The sequence below is a fragment of the Arvicola amphibius genome, chromosome 14 (assembly GCF_903992535.2).
Source record: "Arvicola amphibius chromosome 14, mArvAmp1.2, whole genome shotgun sequence".
Taxonomy (NCBI): Eukaryota; Metazoa; Chordata; class Mammalia; order Rodentia; family Cricetidae; genus Arvicola; species Arvicola amphibius.
Window position 1 is genome coordinate 38989263 of NC_052060.1, and position 23033 is coordinate 39012295.

The 23033-nt window shown below is 47.6% G+C and overlaps 1 protein-coding gene across 1 annotated transcript in view; it reads left to right on the plus strand.

The window, feature by feature from the left end:
• Lef1 (lymphoid enhancer binding factor 1) overlaps positions 1-22818 on the plus strand; it is a 110533-nt gene extending 87715 nt beyond the window's left edge. The window contains exons 9-12 of the mRNA XM_042054139.1: positions 1904-2011; positions 6608-6656; positions 7320-7360; positions 22038-22818. Coding sequence (XP_041910073.1) covers positions 1904-2011; positions 6608-6656; positions 7320-7354 — 192 coding nt within the window. The 3' untranslated portion in view covers positions 7355-7360; positions 22038-22818. The remainder of the gene's footprint in view (positions 1-1903; positions 2012-6607; positions 6657-7319; positions 7361-22037) is intronic.
• The last annotated feature ends 215 nt before the right edge of the window (positions 22819-23033 follow it).

The window sequence follows — 23033 nt, forward strand, 5'->3', positions numbered from 1 at the left end:
TTTTATTGATTCTGCTGGCACAGAGAACTATGGTCCATGTAACTTCTTTTGTTTTCTGCTACCTTTCCCCACTTTTTGTTATTACTGTTTTGTAACAAAAGTATATTACTGCCGGGCAGTGGTGATCCACGCCTTTAATCCCAGCACTCGGGAGGCAGAGGCAGGAGGATCTCTGTGAGATTGAGGCCAGCCTGGTCTACAAGAACTAGTTCCAGGACAGCCAGGGCTGTTACACAGAGAAACCCTGTCTTGAAAAACCAAAAATAGGTAGATAGATAGATAGATAGATAGATAGATAGATAGATAGATAGATAGATGAGTATATTACTATGGGCCAGCAAACTGGCTTAGCAGGTAGAGGTGTTTGGCACCCAGGGCCAGTGACCTCAGTTTGATCCCTGGGGCCTACATGATGGAGGAAGAGAATGAATTCGCATAAATTGTGTTTAAGTTGCTACATGTGTGCCTGCACACACATACATACACACATGCGCACACGCATGTACACAAATATAATAAAAGCGTTTTTGAAAGTGTGGCACGTGATGTGCCTTTATGCGCACATCAAGTCACCTGTGTGCCATGCTTTTCAACTTTACATTCTGCACTTCTAATACAATTTTAAAAATAAAAAATAAACCATCTGCCTGATCCACCACAGTGGGCTGGCTTTAAAGGGGATTTCAAAAGGCATAGAAGTGGCTGTCTGGCCTGTGGGCTCGGCTGTGGCTGCCTTGCTGGCACGGCGAGAAGGTGCCAGGAGCCTTGTGAGATGGCTCCCTTGTTCTCCTGTCAGAGTAGAGCAGCAGGCAGTCCTGCTTTCTGAGGGAACAAGCCAAACCTTCAAGCCCAAGGCCACGCTGGTGAGAGCCTGTTCTCTCATGAGCTTCTCTCCTGCTTTCTCCTTCCCTTCCCCTCCCCAACCAACCACACCTTCCTTTTTCTTTTTAAGTCATTAAAAAAAAAAAGAAAAAAGAAAAAAAAGCTAAAAAGAAACCAGAAACCAAGGTAAGGGAATTAGAATCCACGTGCAAGACTGCCTGGTCCAGAATGGGAGAAGCAGAGGCTCTCAGCTCCCTCGGTGACATTTTCAGGGAGGGACCCTTCCTCCTCACAGTTAGTGGGTACCCCACTGCTCCGTGTAAGGTGTTTCTGGCAGATCCTGGCACGGGAGAAGTGGGGAAAGTACTAGAAACCTGTCTGCTGGGGACCCAGAGAAGTGGGCCACAAACACTTACTTGTAAGGAAGTATGCATGTGGAATCCTCAAAATCGCAAATGGACCCCTTGCCTTCATAAGCGCAAGCTTGTCAGCCATTGTGCCTTCTGTATCAGTCCCAGGCTCGTAGATGACAAAGTTTCGACATGTCTTCTTGCTTTCCCACTGGCCAGGAGCCAGCCCCAGCCAGAAGTGTGCTGTGCAGTGGCGGTGTCAGGATTCGGTAGACTTGCCTGATGCTATCACATGGCTTTAGAAGACAGAGTTGGGAAGGGGGATGTGCTTGTCCTAAAGGCATCTGGAAATTATCACATTTTTCATAAATAAGTGCTGCTTGGGTTCAGTCGCCAGTGTAAGCTCCAGACGAAGAAACGACAAAGCTGGGTATGTGGGTTCATGCACAAGAGTATTGGCATAAAGAACGGGTGGGCGACAGATCTTACACTGTGAATGCTTTGATGTGTTGCATGTGATACAGGACCACAGGGCAGAGAAACCAAAGTGTGAGTTTTTCTCCAGCCCCCAGACTCCAAGGAGGGCTTCTCTAGTACCAACACTGCTCCCCTTTAGAAGTGAACCGGAGTTTAAATGCGTACATTAACTCCATGGGTCAGAGTTTGAAACACGAGCTGGACTGTTGCTGCCTCACTGACCTTCTCTCTTCCCTTTTCCTTTTTGCTTTTAGTGGCACGCCCTCTCCCGGGAAGAGCAGGCCAAATATTATGAATTAGCACGGAAAGAAAGACAGCTACATATGCAGCTTTATCCAGGCTGGTCAGCAAGAGACAATTATGTAAGGCCTTTGTCTATCCCTGTGGCTTTCCACCCCCGCCCCCACCCTGCCTTGCTCTCTCTCTCTCAAGGGGGATGTCTGGAGGATGCACGGTGTTGGCACTGTTTCTTGTTTTGGGAAATTAACGAACTGTGTAATAAAGATTTCATGAGTACGTTGGGTTCTGACAACTTTAAGCTTTTGTTTTGTTGCTGTGAGTACTAATTTATTTGTTAAATAAAGCTCTTTTAAAGATCAAAACATAAAACCCCTTATCATTAAAATACCAGGAAAAGATGTAAAACAAAAGCCCTATAATTTCACCACGTAAAAGCAAGATTAGTGCTAACTATATTTCCTTCTTGTATGTTTTCTGTGGGTCTTTAGTTTCGCATATAGGTGAGATGTGTGTGTATGTACATATATTTTATGACGTTTCCTGTTCTTATAGAAAAATGCATTTTTCTTTTATGAAAATCAAGTTTATGTCAATATTCTGTTAAGTGAATGTCTGTTTCCTGTTTTTTCCTGATTTTAGATTTTCCCTCCCTCCCCCCTCTCTCCTTCTCTCTCCCTCTCTCTCCCCGTTTAGAGTGATATATAACCCCCTGATGTGGATATGTCTGTGCACAGTAGAGTGTTTTTTCTGTGCACAGGACCATTATTTCTACAGGCTAGATTCATAGTAGCAGGGTTTTGAGAAAGAGGATATAAAAATTTTGTTTGTCTGTTTTTTGATTTTTGTTTTTCAAGACAGGGTTTCTCTGTGTAACAGACCTAGATGTCCTGGAACTAGCTCTGTAAATCAGGCTGGCCTTGAACTCACAGAGATCTGCCTGCCTCTGCCTCCCGAGTGCTGGGATTAAAGGTGTGTACCACCACTGCCCAGGTGTATATAAACATTTTCAAGTTCTTGACACATGGTGTCAGATTTCCTTCCAGATGGTGATTGTCTTACAAATGTTACACCATGTTTTGGTGACTGTTTTTTTAAAAAAAATATTTATTTATTTATTATGTATACAGTGTTCTGTCTGTGTGTATGCCTGCAGGCCAGAAGAGGGCACCAGACCCCATTACAGATGGTTGTGAGCCACCATGTGATTGCTGGGAATTGAACTCAGGACCTTTGGAAGAGCAGGCAATGCTCTTAACCTCTGAGCCATCTCTCCAGCCCTTGGTGACTGTTTTTATACAGAATTAGAACTACGTGATTATTTAAATCTCGTATTAATGTGCCCTGACATCTTCTATGTCCTTTGAATAAAGACAGAGTAGGGATTATCATGCTCTAGTTTTTTTATTATATCAAAATTATGCCAAAATCTATAATTTTATTGTCAAGAACTATCTCGCTTATACTGCAAGCTCTCTTACTGTTATAGTCTGAACATCTTCCTGACACTGTCTTGCCATAGTAGACTATTACTATTTATATTATTATAGAAATAGAAATGATTATTATAGAAAGTGTATTATGAATGATATAGTTGAAATTTTGTCATTTTATATAAAGTTAAAACAATTTTGACGGTTTAGATTCTTAAAAATAATAGAATATTTTGGAAATAATTTTTAGCTCAGCTCGGACAGCTACAACAGAATACCGTAGCCTAGGTGGCTTATAAAAGCAAAAATTTCTTGCTCACTGTTCTGGAGGCTGAAATATCCGAGACCAAAGTCAGCAATAGGTTGGGCACCCGAGGGCCACTCCCAAACACTTGGCTGTGTTCTCACAGGCTGCCCTTTTCCCAAGGACTAGCCTCATTCACAGTGGCCGTACCCCGACCAGCACCCTCAAAGCCTCCACCTCATTCCACCACATTCCGGGGTGTCAGGAGGTGTTAAGATTTCAGTGTGGGAGTTTGAGGGGACACTTTAGTCTATAACAGGAGACCAGCAGCAGGAATGCCCTTCAGAACAGTCTTCACATAGAGGAATTGTCCCTTCAACCACACATGTGAAGCCATGAATCAGTGTACAGTGGAATGATGGCCTTTGCTGTAGACGCTCCAGTTGCCATAGAGACAGTGACAACATTGTGTGTCTAAGGTCACATGTCCCATATTAGACTTTGCAGCATTTGAAACATATGTATCTTTCTAGGAACAGGCCAAGCATCCCACACACACACACACTCCACTGACAACGCCACTTTACTGCTCAGAATTTGGAGCATTATACATCAGACATAACTCTGACACCGGAAATAAGAAGCAAGGACAAAGTCAACCCCCACATTGTCATTTTGGTTGCTTTAATAGCTACCGTCTGCTGATGGTAGGGAATGCCTTGATTTCCTTCCGTTACTCTCCATCCTTACTGTCCGGCGGCATCAGCACCATTACCCTACTTCTCGGGCTGCTGAGGTCAGAGAGGTCAAGCAGTTTGCCCACAGCGGTGGAGTAGCTCAACGTGAGGATCTGCATAGTTTCTCTCTCTCACACACACACACGCACACACACGCACGCACGCGCACACACACACACACACACACACACACGTCTACTGGCTTCCGTACCCTGAGCTGTAATTAGTGCCTGCACAGACGGAGTCTTTGTTGCGCCCTCTTCTCACCCTGTGCTGCCTGTCCTTTGGCTGTGGCTTGCCTAGGAAGGGACCACTGGCCCCCTAGAAGAGCTTTGCCGAGCTGGAAGTTTGCATGTGCTTAGCATTGCTTGCTGAAAGTCTCGAAAACTCTGGTTCTGATCTTCAAGCGTTACGTTTTAGCATTTAGAAAGATGGAAAAGACGTACGCACGCGTTCTCCTCCTCCTCCTCCCTCTTCTTGTTTCCTTTGCTTCCCCTTCACATGAAAAGAGTAGTTTTAAAGAAAGCTGGTGGATGATGAGTTTATCTCTCAAGATTTTACTCTCCATGGTGGTTAGCGGGAATTGTTTCCATGGGCCTCGCTTGAATGAAGGGAAGACCCAGCTTCGTTCATACTTTTTTTTTTTTTTTAACAATCCCGTTGATGGCTGAGGCCAAGCAGAGGTGTGAGAGCCCTCTCCAACCAACAGTATTCCCAGCAGGAGTTTAACGTCAGGTGCAGGCTGGACAGCGAGGATGCTTCCTGGCCCTCTGAGACCAGCAAACGTACATCTGGGTTTAGCACTGAAATGGCCCTCTCGGCGGCATCGTTGATCTTTGCAATTGGGGTTTACTTCTGTAATTTGGACAAACAAATGAAGTTGTTGTGAAGTCAACAGCACATAGATTTCCTTGAGTGAGGTGATCCTGATCCTGCCACCGAGGCTCGCACAGTCTGTAATTTTGACAAAAGGTATTTTACTGCGCATGAATTAGTTCATTAATATGTCCAGACTGGTCCCTCTTTGCCTGCCATCTATGCAGGTTCTCTCGCCTCACTGATTTGTACCTCACAGCAGTCACAGCAGTGATGCTCCAAGCGTTATACACTGGCTGGCTGCAGGGTGGAGGGTGGGGAGAGGCTCAGGTCAGAGACTCCTGGCACAGCTGGTGAATAGATGGGCGTGGCCCTGAGCTCAGGATCCTAGAGAATTTGCTCAGCAGAAGAGCCCCAGCTCTGTCTAAGGAAGAACAATGAGGCATGGGACAGAGAAAGTTCTTGAAAGAGATGACACTTGAGACCCATGCCCACAGGAGCAAGAGAGGAAAGTGCAGAAGGCTCCAGCAGGAAGCAGCCTCACAGGAACATTTCCATGCAGGAAGCATGCTCTAGTCCCCAGGCACACCTCTGGTCATGTTAAAGATGATGTTCTTTTGAGGAGCCATTTCCCTGGCTCATTGGTCCAGGCTGTTTGCCTTAGCGCTTAGGAAGAGTCTCAGCCAGCTGCACAAAACTGCATGCCTCACTCAGTAACCGTGTGGCATGAAGAGAAACTGCTTTGAGGTACATGAAAAGTATGCATGTATAATTTTATAGTCACATGACAGATTCAGTAGACTCTGACCAGCTTCGTTTGTTGATGTTGCTCATTGCTGCCATCACTCCAGACATGTTGGCTGTGACAAATGTTTATTAGCTGAACATACCTGTCACAGGTTCACCCCTTATGGTTCACGTCAGTGGGCCACGGCTGGAGCCTACCAAGTGTGAGTAGTTTCGAAGAGAAATGAAAATTTACGCCACTTAAAATGTGACCAGATTTTTTCGTTTGCCCTTGATGTGTTTGAAATGTATTTCAAATTGTTCTCGTATCAGCATCACGTCTGTCTGAAGCAGCAGAGGCCTCGGCTTCCCAGGTTCCACACTTCTTCTGCCTTTGTCCCTGGTTGTATCATGCCCCTGTCACAGGGATTTGGGCTCTCGGTTGACGCAGTGGGCATAAACTGTTGTGTAGTACATTTCACAGCATGCACAGATTCGACATGGGCACTCCCCACACGACAGTACAGCGAGGTGTGTCTGAGCGTGTCGGTCAGTTAAGAGGAGTAGCCAAGAAGCTGCAGGACCCGCACTCACGCGCGCGGGCACGCACGCACGCACGCACGCACGCACGCATGCACGCGAAGTGCGGAAAGTCAGTCACTGTGTCTGGCCGGCTGGCCGCCTTCTGTCCGTGCTTCTCATACAATGCGCACCGGCATGCCTGCCCTCCGCTTTCTGTCTTGACACTGTGCCTCTGTCCTCCAGGGCAAGAAGAAGAAGAGGAAGAGAGAGAAGCTACAGGAATCCACTTCAGGTAGGTACTGCGTGGCTCTCTGTTGGCGCTGCTGCTCCTGCCCTTCTCCTTTGTCAGCAGTCCACGTCTTCCTAGGCGCTGCCTCCTTCTGTGACTGTCACGTGTGACCCCCTCACTCGGCTTTCGTTCCTGGAATTCCTTAACATCTCCAAAAGACTTTTCTTTTAAATGTGAAAGTGCCTGTAAAAAAAAATTCCTTTCCCATCCCTGTTTCCCAAAGTCATAGTTAGGAGCTGCGGTTGATTCCCTTCCCCTCACCTTCTGTTGTCTGTGTCCTCTCTGCTTCTGCCTCTGCTCTGTTTGCATAGTCCAAAGGTATCACTTTTATGATGACAGTACAACATGCTACCCTGCATTCCCTTGAGAGTCTTTCACGCGTTTGGGGGTTCTTAATGCTAAACAACACAATGGCGGGGCTTGCACTGATTGCCGGAGTCAGCGAGGGCCCACTTTAGTTCCTTCTTCCTTCTGTTAGAAGGCCTGCCACATGCGATGCACAGACAGAAATGGCTGCTCTATGATGAGAACCACAAAAAAAAAAAAAAAAAAAAAAAAAAAAAAGCAAAGCAAGCAGGTCCACATGATGTTGTAGCTACTACTACGTGTTTGGAATGTACAGAAACCTCTCCATAAAAAATTTGTTAAAGACACAATTTTCTGCAGGTACAGGTCCCAGAATGACAGCTGCCTACATCTGAAACATGGTAAGATCAACTCTCTGGCCCTGCTTCTGATTTAGTGCTAACAAGAGGCTCTTGCTTGTGGATCTTCCCCCGCTCTCGCCAGTTCCCTTCAGCATTGTTCCTGAGAGAGGAAACCGGCACCCCAGTCAGTCTCATTCTGTTGATGCTCCCCCGGTTTTTATCCCGGCTGTGTGTTTGCGAAACAGTGTTGCGCTTTGACCTCTACTACACCTCCTGTTCCACTCACTTCTCTAGTCTCTTGCCTCACCGTTTCCTCCTCAGCTGTTTCTTACTGACCAGTGGGAAAAAAGTCCTTAAAAAGAAAAAACAAGGAGCGGCACGTCACCCTCCTCTGCCAGCAGGGATGGGTCTGAGCAACATCACTGTAGTCCAGTCAGCCCTGCTACATTGTAGCGACTCAGCTGGAATGATGTGTGGACGTTTTGTTTGTAGTGAGAAAACTTGATGTGATTTGTTTTTTCTATTTTAAAATATCAGATGGGCACTTAAGTGATTGATTGATTTCTTCTTTTGAGTGTTTTTCTTTGTTGGTAACCACTGTTAGATAGCATCCTAGGATTTGTAAGTAAAACTAGATTCCCTTATTTCCATGAGCAATCTTTAGTGTATAGCCACATGACCCAGGGAATCTGGCTTTATAAGTGAAGGCTGGGTCTCAGGTTTGAATGGACAGGTGTAACCGTTCTGCACAACAGCTGCCTTTGTTTCTACGGTGTTCTTTCTCCAGAACCTGTGCTTTCTCCAGTCACCGGTCCTATCGGACTCCCTTCAGGTCCTCTTTTGCCTTTCCTTCCGAGACTGCCCAGCTTCTGCTACTGTTGTTATCGTAGTCTGGGGAAGTGTTGTGGGCATAGACTTTCCATCCACGGGTCATCCGTAATGCTCTCAGAGGGAGTTTCTGTGACACAAATGGATGATGCCACCTCTCTACATAGCTAGCTCTTATTGCCTCAAGGCTGCAGTCCTGTCACCTGGTGGAGATCTGCCCTGGCCGTCCTTGTGCCTCAGGTCATTTACTCACAGTTTCTCCCAACTGGCCCTCGTGAGACCTGCGCTCTATCCAAACAAGTTTAGCAGTTCTCCAGGTAGATGGAGGGCACAGCCTGTTCTTGGCAGGCCTGCTCACTCTACTTAGGAATAGACCAGTCTGAGCAGCAGGCCTTGGAGGAGCCTTGACCTGCAGTATGGATGCACCTGATAAGCCAGGCGACCTCATCCACGCTTCAAAATTTACGTTGGGTCCTGAAGGTTCATAGGATTTTCCCTATGGAAATCTCCCCGTGAAGGCTCTGGTACCTGGGAGATTTGAACTTGCAATCAGCCGGCTGCCTGGACTCTGCGTATCAGTCTGTTAGCCTTGCTTTCCTTACCTCGAAGAAGGAGTGAGGCCCACCACGTAATGAGCAGGTCTTTCCACAGTAGGAACGCAGAAGGGCTCCTTGCTCCTCGTGACAGCCCCGTTCCTTCCTCTCCCGAGAAACTTTCTCAATCTTCAATTCCGACCTCCCAGGTTGCCAAATCCCTGTCTGATGCCGCCTTTGTCCTAGCCTGATCTAGCCTCACCGATTTCAGCCACTTCTGAGTGGCTGCTCCCCCAGTTAAAGGCCATCTCTTCTCGTGGGTGACTCTCCATCGTTTCGCAATGTAGCAAGGTCACAGATGGTGGCCACGGCCACCTACGACTGAATGGGTGTTCTCAAGGTCTCCCGAGCCGGCCGCCTCATTTTGTCCTCAGTGCACAGAGATACATATGACTTCATAGACAGCCACCTCGAAAAAAAGTAGAAAAAAGTATGCGTACACACTTCGTATTGTTTCTGTGTTTTACCTTCTTAAGACAGGCCTCGTGTAGCCCAGGGCAGACCTCCATCTCACCTCAAATGTAGCCAAGGTTGGCCTTGAACTTTCACCCTCCTGCCTCCACCATCTGAGTGCTGGGATGACAGGCCTGCACAACCATGCCTGGTTGGCATGGCACTGGCGATCCAACCAGGATCCCACGCATGCCAGGATGGCCCTCTGCCAGCCAAGGTGTCGCCGGCTGTATACTGTTTTATAAACATAACCTTTCATTGCTGACCTCTTAGGAATGGTCGGCCACCCTTTCCATTTCCCGCCCCGATGCAGAAGGCCCTCAGGAGTGCAGTGTGCCAACGGCTGGCGCTCAGTGCTGTACCGAACGCTACTTTTGCACCAACAGTTTTAGAGCCACCTGCCTCGTGTAAAGTGCACTGTAGTACTTCAGAGTTGGAACTTGATTTAATGCCTTTCATGGTCGATACTATTTGGATATAAAAGCTAAGGCTGAGTCTGTTTTCCTGCAGATGCCCGTTTCTTTATGAGCCACAGCGACCCTTGAGCCCTCTGGCCACTTCTTTTTCTCTTTGAAGGTCAAGGGGTGTTTTTTGAATATGCAAGAAAAACAAGACAAAGCCTTGCCTCTGCTCCCCAGTTTTCCTTCAGCGCCCCCCCCCACCCCGCTGCTGGGTGGCGCCTGAGCTGTTGCATCTACTGGTTTAGAGTCATGATGTTGCTCTGCCCCTCATCCCCTGCACTGGCCTGGGGTCTTTGAAGTCACACACACACACACACACACACACACACACACACACACACACGCCCTGGTAGCCATGAGTACAGAGCAGAGAGGAACCCAGGCCGCCATCCAGAAAGAGTCCAGAGAATTGTGATGAACACATTTTCCTTGTCCCCTTCCCCCTACCACACCCCTCCCTTTGCTGTGGCATTCCAGAAATTTCCCTGCACACAGTGACTGACTTGCTGCTTGCTCACCAGTGCTTCAGTATTGAGCCAGGTTTTATGAGACCTGGAGATGCTGCACCGCAAAGGGTGGAGAAGGTCCCCACCGTCATGTGCTACCTGTGTTGCTTCGAGGGTGTTTGACACACAACCCTAGCATATAGCATAGCAGGGCAATGCGATGCTATAATGAAAACAAGCTTTCTTGTCCTGGGACACGGGAAGACCTTTCCTTCTGTAAGAGCTATAGTGGAAAACACAAACCTTGGGACTGGGCCACCCGTCTCTCAGAACAGGCCCTGTGGGAGCTGTGTGGCATAGAATAGCCCTTTATAGTCTCTGGACTTGGGGTTGAAGAGAGAAGGGGCATCCAAGCTGTGGCTCCTTTAACTTCTGGTCTGAGCTGCCTCATGCTGTTGGGGGACCCAACAGGGACTGCCTGCACCCTTTCCCTAACTTGCCATCACCCCGAGGGGTTCCGTGTGACAGTTAAATGCCTGTGTGACTTTGACGGTGTCGTGTGCCCTGTGTGGTTCTTCACTTCCTGTGCAGATCACCTTCTGAGTGTCTTCCCCTCCCCAGAGTGGCTTTCTGGTGCCCCATGGTGCTCAGAAACACTTCTGGTTATGTGGGTCTGGCTTCTCTCATGGGGTAGGAAGGCCCTGACTTGCCTCTGCTGACTTCGCCTCAGGAGCAAGCCTAGGAGAGATGAAGGACTGGATTAGAACCAACTCCGTGTGTAGAGCCACGGTTCTCAACCCGTGGGTCGCAAGCCCTTTGGCAAACAACTATCTCCAAAAAGATTTATGTTATGATTCCTAACAGTAGCAAAATGACAGTTATGAAGTAGCAACAAAGTAATGTTATGGCGGGGGTGGGGGGAGATGTCACAACAGTGTGAGGAACTGTATTAAAGGGTGGGGGGGAGATGTCACAACAGTGTGAGGAACTGTATTAAAGGGTGGGGGGGAGATGTCACAACAGTGTGAGGAACTGTATTAAAGGGCCGCAGCAGTAGGAAGGTTGAGAACTCCTCACATCCCTGTTTCAGTTCTGAGAGGATGGCGCCAGCTACACTTAAAACCGATAAAACCCAGCGCCTGGGGCTGGTGGGAACCGGCTCCATCTCCAGGAGGCCTCACTCCTCAGTGCGCTCAGGGAAACTTCTTAAACACCCTACAGTTAGCTGCACATGAATAGGTTTCTCACAGACACTCCAGGACACACACCTTGCCTGGTCACATCCTCCCTCCCTGCCACTCATTCCTACTTCCCAGTTCAACCTCCCATCCCATTCTTGTTTCTTAGCAGACCCTCTGAATTTTCAGAATCCCCCCTGCCCCCTTTGGTTGCCTGCCTGCCTGCCCACACTCTTTTTTAAAAAATGTATTTATTTATTGTATACATTGCTCTACCTACATGTATCCGTGAAGGCCAGAAGAGGGCACCAGATCTCATTACAGATGGTTGTGAGCCACCACGTGGGTGCTGAGAATTGAACTCAGGTCCTCTGGAAGAGCAGCCAGTGCTCTTAACCACTGAGCCACCCATCCAGCCCCAGCCCCCAGTTCTTGTTTCCTTTACTTGAAAAAAAATTTTTTGAAGTTAACTCTTTGGGTTAATATACAAAATAAATAATTTTGTGATGCGATTGTCTTTTAAAATTATTTTATTTTTATTGTTAAGTTAGCTTACAGAGTAGCAGGTTTCCATGTGGAATTTTGATACTTCATTTTGCTTGATGGCCTACCCCATCACTGTTATGGTGCTTCTATAGACATACATGTGTCACTAGGCTTTGTTCTGATTTGCCCTCTTCCCCCATACTGCTCTCTCCCACACCTCTTCTCCCCTCTGTGGGTTCCCTTTCTCCTCCACTTTCATGCTATTTATAACCTGTAGCTTCCACATTTGAGAGCAAACACAATGGTTTATCCCGGTCTAGATGATTTTACCTAACATCATCATCCCTGGTTCCTTCCATTTTTCTAATGACTTATTCTTATTCCATTTTCAAACAATTTAATTTTCATTCTTTACAGCTAAATAGTACTCCACATTTTCTCGCCTAATTAATTTGTTCCCAAACCCCTGGACTGGTTCCATAACTTGACTGTTGTGAACAGCCCCTCCAGAATCCTGAGTGTGGGGGTATCTCTGTTGTCTGAGGGTGTCTACCCAGGAGCCAGATTATTCTATAGGTCCTACTTTCAGTGTTTTGGGAAACCATCATATACCGATTTCCATGTGGTTATACTGACTTACATTCCCATCCCACATGGATAGGTTGTGACCAGCAGCCATCTAGACTGGGGTGGGTGGACTCGATGTAACTGGTTTGCCTTTCCCTGATAGCTAAAGATGTTGAACATGTTTCTCAAAAGTAGCTGTTTAGATAATTTACCCATGTATCGATTGTATTACTTGTTTGGTTTTCTTGTTGTTGTTATCTTTATGAGGGTTTTGTTTGCTTTGGGGTCACTTTAATTTTCTTTTTCTTTTTTTGTTTTTTAAGTCAGGGCTTCTGTGTAGCTTTAGTGCCTGTCCTGAACTAGCTCAGGCTAGCCTTGAACTCACAGAGGTCTGCCTACTCCTGCCTCCGAGTGCTGGGATTAAAGGTGTGTGCCACCATTGCACTTTAAAAAAATGTTTGTGAGGAGGGTTGTGTATGTAAGTACAGTGCCTGTGGAGACCAGGAGAGGGCGCTGAATCCCCTTGATTTAGAGTTACAGGTAGTTGTGGGCCCCTGATGTGGGTGCTGGGAGCCCAACTCAGATCCTCGCTAAAAGCAGTCCATGCTCTTAGACTCCTGTGCCTCCTTCCCAGCCCCCAGAGGTTTGTGTTTGTTTTTAATATATTGTAGATATTAGCCGGAGGGTAAGCTAGGAGCTAAGGTCCTTCCCCTTCCCAGAGGAGTTACCAGTTTGATAGGCCATAGGCATAAGATGAGTAGCTATAAAATAATATGATTTGAGCTGAGCGGTGGTGGCGAAGCCCTGTAATCCCAGCACTCGGGAGGAGGCAGAGGCAGGCAGATCTCTGTGAGTTCAAAGCCAGCCTGGTCAACAAAGCAAGTCCCAGGATGGCCAGAGCTGTTATACAGAGAAATTCTCTCTCTCTCTTTCTCTCTCTCTCTCTCTCTCTCTCTCTCTCTCTCTCTCTCTCTCTCTCTCTCTCTCTCTCTCTCTCTCTCAGTGCTATAGTTGTGTTATAAGTTACATATAAATAAATCTGGGTAGGAAAGAGGCAATGTCCTGGGTGGCTGGAGTTTGGGCTGTGGATTGGTCAGAAAGTTCCTAGATTCCACAACACAGTGATGTCACCGAAAGTTTGTAGGGCTTTGGCCTGGGTTTGATTTTGCAACCTACAACACCTCAGCAGCTTGTAGGAGGTCAAAGATCGTTATCAAAGACTCAACTTTTCTTTCTTCCTGATTTAGTCAATATGTGGAAGAAAATAAGCGAAGAACCAGATGTTTTAAAACATCAGGAAAATTGATCACTTGGGTTTATTAATTAGAAACCAACTCCGTAAACAAGTTTATTAATATTTACTGCAGTCCAACAAGTCCCAGAGCCAAAATTATACACAGATAATGTAGCGCCTCTGATTATATGGTATCCACAAGCTCATTTGAAAGGACAAACAAGATCCTTCAGGAAGGTAGCGAACTCCTGGCTAAAGGCGCAGAAGTGGAGACCCCAATGCACACACAGCCCCTCACACCCACCCTGCCTGCCCCATCCCCATCTTTATCTCAGAGGCTTCTAACTAAATGAAGAAGTGTGTTTATCACTAAGTAGAGCCTTCAGCCTTCACGGCCCGAGGCCAGGAGCTGTGTGGGAGAGTTAATTGCCAGCCGCTGTACAGGCTACAGGAGTTAATTGTGCTGGGCTTGGATTCACGTTGAAAGAATATTGTTCCTGGCTGCTGTTTGTTGCTGGCGTTTGAAAGGCTCGAGGCTCCTGGGTCCTGTGATTCCTCCCACAGGACCTCCCGGCTGCAGAGCCAGGACTGAGATGTAAAGACAGAGAGAGGGCGGAGCCCCGAGGGTCTGGAGGAGCCGGTGCTGTCGCCCCAGCTTCTGCCCTGTCCTCTGAGACTTGGGAAGTAGTCAGACATCCTCCGTGGTCTTCCAAAGATGTTTCTTTCCTGTATAGTCTGAAGCTCACCCTGGCACATCTGTCTACCTGACAAGTGAACACCAGCCTCGTTACAGGTCTAGGCGTCTGCTTCTGGGTTGGTGTTCAGGTAGAAAACCAAGCCAGGGTTTTTGTTGTGGCGGTGGTTGTTTGTTGTTGCTTTTGAATTGGTAAGATTAAAGGGAATTTGGAGGCAGGTGGAGAAATCCTCACACTTGTCCAGAGTCTCCACAAAGGCCTGCCTTACCTAGAAAGAGAATACATGCCACCTGCTCTCCCTTCTTCATCTTGTAACACACAGGAAGCACCTGATGGAAAATTTTTGCAAGCTAAAGGTAGTTAAAGGGAGTTAAAGACCTTGGGAAACAACTCCTATCCCTGGAGGTGAGTGGCTGTCAGGTTAGAGGGGCCCGGGGTCACAGTGTCTCAATTCCTGGCTGTGCAGTAGCCAGCCACCCAGCTGAAGTCAGGTCACGCAAGCCGTGCTCAGCACCGCCCCCTAGTGGAGGCTGCCCTGCCTCTCTTCACAATGCAGTGTCTAGTTGCGTCTGTCTTGCCTGAGATTCCTGGCTCACTTTGCTTGAAGCTGGAGATCTTGGTGTCCTGAAGAGGCTCTTCCACAGCTTCTGTGCCTTGCTTGCCCATTCTGAAGGAATGGCCTGCCTCCATCTTCCCTCCTCTGGGTGCGCTGCGTGTCTACAAATGGCTGCCGCTGCTGCCACAGAGGAGTAGAAACCTCTCAGAGAATCCGTAAGGCAGCAAGCACTCTGGGCTGTAATGTTCCTTAGAAAGTTCAGACCTCTGACAGGGAAGGTGAGGCTCCATCACACTGTTTTAACAAAGAGATGGTTATATAATGACAACGTAGGTAAATCAGCTACCCTGTAAACTGAGTTTTCAAATTCTGACCCTGCATCCAGGATTTCCATGGTCATTGTTTTAGCTACTTTCTGTTGTTGAAATAAAAACACAATGACCAAGACATATAGAAGAAGGAGATTATTTGGGCTCTGGTTCCACCATGGCAGGGACACATGGCAGCAAGCAGCGGGCATGCTGGCAGGAGCAGGAAGCAGAAGGCTCACATTTGCAGCCACAGCATGAAATAGAGAGAGTGACTCAAACAGGCAAACTCTCAAAGCCCACTTCAGTGACCCACTTCCTCCAACTATACCACCCCTCCAAAGCTTCCCCAAATAGCCCCACTGAACATCAAATGCCCGAGACTTCGGATTTAAACCACCACACTCATCCACGTGACAGGATGCTTGGCACACTGATGGGCATAGTTCAGACTCCCAAGTCTTTGCATCCACAGCTGTGTGTAAAAACAGCTGTAGGCGATTTTCAGAAAGTTCCAAAAAAAGCAAAACCTTGTTTCAACATGTGTTTAGCACCAGTGAGAATGGTGTCAGGTAGGACTGCCCCTCTATCATACTGTTGGGCCAGAGAAGCAGAAATAGAAAAGTTGAACTCAGAAAACAACCAGGTCCCCTGAGCAGCTGCCACTAAAACTTAACTAAAAGGGCAGTGGAGATGGGTCAGTGGTTTAGATCAGTGACCGCTCTTCCACAGGACCCGAGATCAGTTCACAGCCATCTGCAACTCCAGTTCCTGAGTAGCCCAAGCCCCTTTCTTGCCTGTGAGGCATCAGGCACACACCACACATTGTACACATGCAGACAGAGCACCCATACACAAGAAACAAATATTGAAAATATTTAGCTGGGGATGAAGAGATGCACACGAGGCTCACTAAAACTCCCCGGAGATAGCGTGAGATCCAGAATTGTCCCCAAACCTATGAATCACAATTGCACCTATCTACTAAATTAACTTATGTAATAAGAAGGAATTGTTTTATTGTTTTAGACAAATTTTAATAGAATCTTTTTCTCAATGAGGTTTCTAGAACTTTGGGAAATGCCACCTTCTGAGGGAAACCCGGAGTTCTATCTCTTTAAATACCAGAACATGAGAATTAGTATGTGTGTGGTACTCAGGGTAGAACCCAGGGCCTTGTACACGGTAAGTATCCTGGTTAGGTTTTTTTGGTTTTTGTTTTTATCACGTTGGCACAGGTTAGAGACATCTGAGAAAGGGGAATCACAACCGAGAAAATGCTTCCGTAAGAGCGGCTCATAGGCAAGGCTACAGAGCGTTTATCTAATTAGTGATGGACGTGGGCTGGCCCAGTTGTATAAGAAAGCAGGCTGTATAAGACTTTCTTGTAGTCCTAGGTTCTTGTAATATACATGGTAAGTTTCCATGTTAATGCATAGAGAAAAGTATTGTAAATACTGATATATTTGAAATTTATAAATTTTAGTTTGTAGTTTGGGTTAATCATGAAAAAAAAAAAGGAAGAAAGAAAGCAGGCTGAGCAAGCCAGGAGCAGAGAGCTGCTAGGCTACATTTCTACATCAGTCCCTCCCCTCGCATCCTTTGACTTTGATGGACTTTTGGGTATGGTGTTTTATCGCAGCGACAGAAACTAGACAATAGGCTCTGCCACTCTGCACCACCCACAGCTCCAGACATGAACTTTTTTTTTAATCAAGGACTTAAGGGGCTGGAGAGAAAGCTCAGCAGTGAAGAGCACTGGATGCTCACCCAGAAGGAGGACCTGGGTTCAATATTTGGCATCCACACAGCAACTCACAACCACCTGTAACTCTAGTTCCAAGGGATCCAGCACCCTCTTCTGGCCTCTGATGGGCACCAGAAACATGGGTGATGTGGGGACGCGCATGTAGGAAAACACCCATACACATGTATTTTTTAAAGGCTTTAAGTACAATTTTACCTTCAACACGGTGGCCTGAAATTATAGTATACATGCTACATCGCTCTACACTGTGTGCACTATAGTATACATTCTACATCGCTCTACACTGTGTGTACTATAGTATACATGCTACATCGCTCTACACTGTGTGTACTATAGTATACATGCTACATTGCTATACACTGTGTGCACTATAGTATACATGCTACATCGCTCTACACTGTGTGCACTATAGTATACATGCTACATCACTACACCGTGTGCACTATAGTATACATGCTACATCACTACATCGTGTGTACTGTAGTATACATGCTACAAGGACTGTGCTGGCTTGGCATTACTGTAAATGGCTCCAGGGAGTCTAAGAATTTTTTTTAAATTGCTGCCTCTAATGTTTCTGTAACTTTCTTTGCAATACGAGTGATTTCCCTCTATGAGGAATATGTGCCTTCTGTTACACTGTGGGGATTGGAACCTTAGAAAAAAACTGAATGAATAAGAAAAGTCGAAAGCAAAGGGCCTGGACTTAGAGGCCCGAGGGTGCTATATAGAAGTAAACTGTGTTGGGTTTGCGCATGGATTCCGTGGCATCACTGTGGCTTCTTGTGATGTTCCAACCCCTCCACTGTTCTCCCTGCTGCAGCTGCGCTCCTGATGATCCGCCGAGGCACCTGGAGCCTTAGCAGGGAGCCGTCATTCCTGCATTCACCATGTTATAGAAAAGTCCAGAGCAAGAGTGCTCACACTTTTGGTTTGGATTCAGCTCTAGCTTGATGGTCGCCAAGTTCCTCAGTGTACTCTGGTCTGCCTTTAGACTTGCTCAGCCACCACTGTTGGAGAAGGCATTCTGTACCCAGCAATTCCCTGGTGCTCTTTAATTTTATGCCAGAAATCCCCGTAAGTGGTATCATCTTGCTTCCTTGGTGCTTCATCGTGGTTCCCTGTTGGTCAGCCTGAGTCTCCTTGACCCTCCCATTTTCAGCCTGTGGATCCCACATTTTCAGCCTTTTGGGGGAGTTGAGGAACCCTAGGTTGTTGCAAAAAAAACAAAAACAAAAACAAAAAAAAAACCTCAGTGTCAAGCTCCCTGACCACTCATTTCCATTTTCCCGTTTCCCAAACCCCAGGTTGTCTCGCTGCCGAGGACCTACAGCCAGGCCTAGTAGGTCAGGACAGGCTCTCCCAGGGGATTTGAGCTGCATCGTGGCCTGACCATCTCGGGTCTCTTTATAGGTTTGCTTTCAAACAGCGCAACATCTTGGGTTGGGCAAAGCTAGGATGTTCTAGGCGTAGAGCACATTGCCAGGATAAAGGTGCTGTTGTCCAGTGATGGACTGACAGATGGACAGAGAGAAGTTGGGGGGATAAAGAAAATGAATGATCGTTTAGTTGCAAAGTGTGGGGGTGAAAGTGTGTTGAGCACTCAGAAGCATTTTCCCCACTGCAGGCTGGGTGATGTCAGACAAGTTCATTCACCTCCCTGGGCCATGATTTCCTCCTCTACAAATAAGTGAGAACACACAGCACTGTCCCCGTGTATGAAACCGTGTAAAGTTTGAGCCAGTGCCAGGCTTCTGGCAGGCACGGTCACCTTGAAGTCATTACTGCGATGGATGGCCCAGTAGAAGCAGAATGCTTGGGGGAATGGCCCTGCTGCCGTCACAGGGGTCACCTTGGGCCAGTCCGTCACAGTCTGCCTCGGTTCCTCTGCAGAAAGACAGGGCTAGACAACTCTGCCCTGCTTGCGTCCTGCCCTGGAATCCTGCACGGTCACCCTCCACATACATTAAATTGTGGAACGCAGGAGTTCTCGCCCTGCCGCAACAGGCTGAGAATAGCCTGCTGCTGGCTTGAGGGGTGTAGCATGTTGCCACAAGGCAATTAATTCTTGGAGTTAAACCTCCTTTCACCTCTCACAAAACTGATTTTTAATACTCTTCCAAAGATGATGTCATAACTGGAAACGCATTCAGGCCCCTACTTCCTGCTGGTGGCCTTTAGGCTGAAGTGGCAGGAGGCGGGACAACGTGGTGGAGGGGGTGAATCTCGTCCCAGTGCACTGCTTCTGGTTGCTCACCAGTTCTGAGCACGCTGTAAAGGGAAGGAGAGTTTGCACTTTGTCCCTAGAGACCCGTCTTGCTAGCCCTGCCTGAGCATCTGTAGCTGCCAAGCCCAGGTAGCCGGGGTGCCAGCTTCCCCTGTCAGACAATAGCTGGGAGAATGCCTCGGCTGCCCAAGCCTCTAAGCCTTCAATAGCATTCCACATTGGTTTTCACAGAGGAGGGGCCTCCTACCCATCCCCTCCCCCTTCCCTCTCAGGTTTGTGCCACAGCCAGAGGCCCAGTTTCTCAGGGTCAGATCTTGGATTTTGCCCTTTCCCTGCGGGCTCTTCATAAGCCAGAGAGGGTCTGGGTTCCACCTGAGTAGAGAGGTTTCGAGTCGGATTGGAGATAGGTTCAGGAAAGCGTAGCACTTGGGATATGAGGGGCATCGTATTCTGTGCGGCTGTCAAAGGCACTGCACTAATGGCCACATGGCCGGGCACTGGCCTTAACATCTGTAAGAGAGACTGGCTGGCTCCCTTTGAAGCTGAGGGCTCGATAATTGCTGCTTTGATTGTGCAGGAAGGCTTCAGTGGGTGGAGCCCCGTCCCTTGCCAGCAAGCAAGCCCAGCCCCACTGCAGACCGTGGCAAGTCTCCCTTCTCTGGAGCTTGGTGCCAGTGGATTCTTCAAAAGAATCTCGATCTGACCCGTTTTATATATGTAAGCCACCACACTCAGGAATCCATTTCTCCCATGGGGCATGAGAGTCCATCTGCCCGGATGCCCATGTATTTTAACGGGGTGGCCAAGGACAGGCAAAGAGCCTCCTTGATGCTTTAGATGACAGCTCCCCAACAGGAACTCAATCTGGGGTGGCAGGCTGCCATGCAGGGCACCTCTGAAGACAACCAACTTGTCGGGGGGGGGGGGGTTTGCGAGGCAACAGAATGATGAAGTAAAGGCAGTCAAACCATGCGTATGTCGGAGAAATTGACTGAAATAAGACAGAGAGAGTCTGTCCAGGTAAGTTATGTCTTGTTCGTGAGGAAATGATGCTGCAGGCAGCCATGCTTGTCTTAACTATTGTATTATTACTGAGCCCAACTCAAGAAGGGAGGAATGGGGGGGGGGTGATTGTAGGCAAGCAGGCCGGAGAAGGGATCTGCTCTACTCTAGAACAGGGGTCATAGCAAGGCCACAGAAGTTGGTTTTACTGCATGACTTTAGAATTCCCTGCACCCGGGGTTGGGGAGAGACCCCGGCAAAGAGGGACAGGTTGTCTCCCACAGTAGAAGCAGCCTGGCTTAGGCCAGCAGTGAAGGACTTCAAGGCCATGTGTTCTTTAGAAACCATATTTCTTAAGAAACAATCCCATCACAGACTGAGGAAAACTGCCCAGGAAGAAGAGCTTGGACCAAGCCTTTGCACCTCCTTCCTGCAGAAGCACAAAGTAAACCGAGGATCTGTGGGGTCCACGCCCATCCCAGACGTTAGTCCTGTTCCTCTCTCTCATCAGAAAAGAAGGCCTTGCCTTTTGTAGTTCTTTGATCCTCCTGAGCAGAGGACCAGTGTGTTGCTCACCGGACAACTAGGATCTCCCGCTGAGCAGGGTGCTGTTCTGCTAAGTGGGGAAAGGGTACCTTGCAGAGTAGAATTGTAAATCCTGTGTGGAGATTTCACAGCTCAAGTGTTGCGATGTTTTCCTCCCGTTGTCTTGGTTTGTTTTATTTCTCAGTAGCTACTGGGGGATACAGTTGCTTCACGGTTTGGGTCAGGTGTTTGTGGGGACAGCTGTGGTGGGAGCAGCAGTCCTCCATGCACAGCCTTGCCCTCCTCCACGCACAGAAGGCCTCTCCCCACGCTCCTCAGCACAGCTTGTGGGCAGGCGCCCTCTTCTACTCCAAGTCTCAGTCCTGTGGAAAGTCCCTAGGCTACCCAGGCTGGGCTTTTCTCTCTGTCATCCGATCGCTCTATCCTCTCCTCTTCAGTGGAAGTGTGAAGGAGCCGCAGCATAGAATTAATCATTTGGGAGAACGTTCTACTTGTAAGGGGGATATGCCAATCAGAAGCACAGAGGGGTGGGTTTGTCTGAGGCTGTCAAAGGCTCCAGATGGGACGCGGGGCTTCTGCGCCTGCCTCAAGTTCAAAGCCGTGGAGAAAAGTGCTTTCCTGGGTGGAGGGACGGATCCACACCTTTGCTGTGTCTGTCTCCGTTGGTTACAGTTCCTTTTCGCCCTTAATCGCCTTTGTAAATCTCAGGTCATTAAAGCTTTGGAGACTAGGGTTTCTTTGTCTTGAAAAACAGTTCTTTTAAAATCCTTGCAGAGTATGCATTCTTGGCTAGCGTTAAATGTCTCTGTTGTTGTGGAGGGAATCATCTTGAGAACGTAAGTGGAAGGGGAGGTGCTTCCACCCCTTGAACTGTAAGAACGGACAGCACATCTAGGTGTGTTAGGCTTGTAGTTATCGGCATCAGCAGCATGCTGGCTGTCTGGAACGTTCCAGTCCCGTGTAGACTCCTGCAGTGGCTCCCTACAGTGAACTTAAACCAGCTAATACTTCAGCATGACAGGCCCTCCCCTGGCCTGGCTCTTGCTCACCTCTCCAGTTCATGTCTAGCCCATTCCTCCTATTGATGTTTTTTCCGAACGTGATTTTGTCTGTCTGTTTAACCAAGACCCAACACTTTAAATCCATGTCACGTCATCACTGCACATACAGATACAGAGCCAAGTACAAATTCAGTTTGCTGTGCTTACCCTGGGATGCATTTGAGGGTCTTTTGGCTTGTATCCAGCAATCCATTGTAGCCAACATGAACTTGAGAAAATGGATCATTTAAATTCCTAGGTCAGACAACGCTGCCTGTAATAGAAAGTACAGTCTTCCAAGGCCTGTGGCCAATTCATATTAATAGTATTTCGTTTGTTTCTTCTTGAGGCGGCAAAAGAAGCTCATTCCCAACGTGCAAAGCCAAGGCGGCGACCCCAGGCCCTCTTCTGGAGATGGAAGCTTGTTGAAAACCCAGACTGTCTCCACAGCTTGCCCGGCTGACCCCAGGAGCACTGACAGCCTCTTTACCCTGAGGTCACTGCTAGAGACGCTGACCCACAGAGACAAGTCACTGCCGGCCCTCCCTCCTGTCTCCTGCAAGCGCCGACTTCCAAAAGCAAGCCGAAAAACGCTTGTTTCTGAAAAAGAAAAAAGAAAAAAAAATGCCCATGAGAATGCTAGCAGGCCCTGCCCGCTGAGCAGCATCGCTTCCGGTCCCTGTGTGCACTTCTCTTCCGTGCAGACTTGTCACCCTTCAGCAAGGACAGCACCTTGTCACGTGCCACCAGAGCCAGGGACCAGAGCAGCCATCAGCATCCCGGCGTGAGAATTGTGGAAGACTCCTCCCGTTTCTGTCTTTGTTTTCCTATCTCCTCCGAGTTTTTATTTAACAGTACAAAAGGATCAAGCTTATGTTTGCTTCTTTTTTTTTTAACTCGAATTTTTAAATTTACTTTTTTTCCCATTCTTATTTTCCTTGTATATTTTGCTAGCTCTGAGCTTTTAAATGAAATTCATAGGTCTGGAAGAGTTTGGAATGAAAACAAGATGAGAAGAAGCCTTCTGTTTTTCTGAGCGATCTTGCGTGGCTTCTCTGTGACACACGGTGGCCTCTGTCCCGTTGAAGTGTCAGATAGAGCTAAACAATTAGCCAAACCCGCTCTCGTTGTTAGCGATTGGCAGCCCATCTCACTTAATTTCTGTTTTTTTTTTTATAATGACAAACTTTAACATATACTCTTGAGCAAACCCATTTGCAGTGGATTTCATTTCTTTCCTTTCACTCATGTAAACAGCCCAGCACTTGAATTGTTATTACTTTAAATGTTCTGTATTTGTATCTGTTTTCATTAGCCAATTAGTGGGAATTTATGCCAGTTGTTG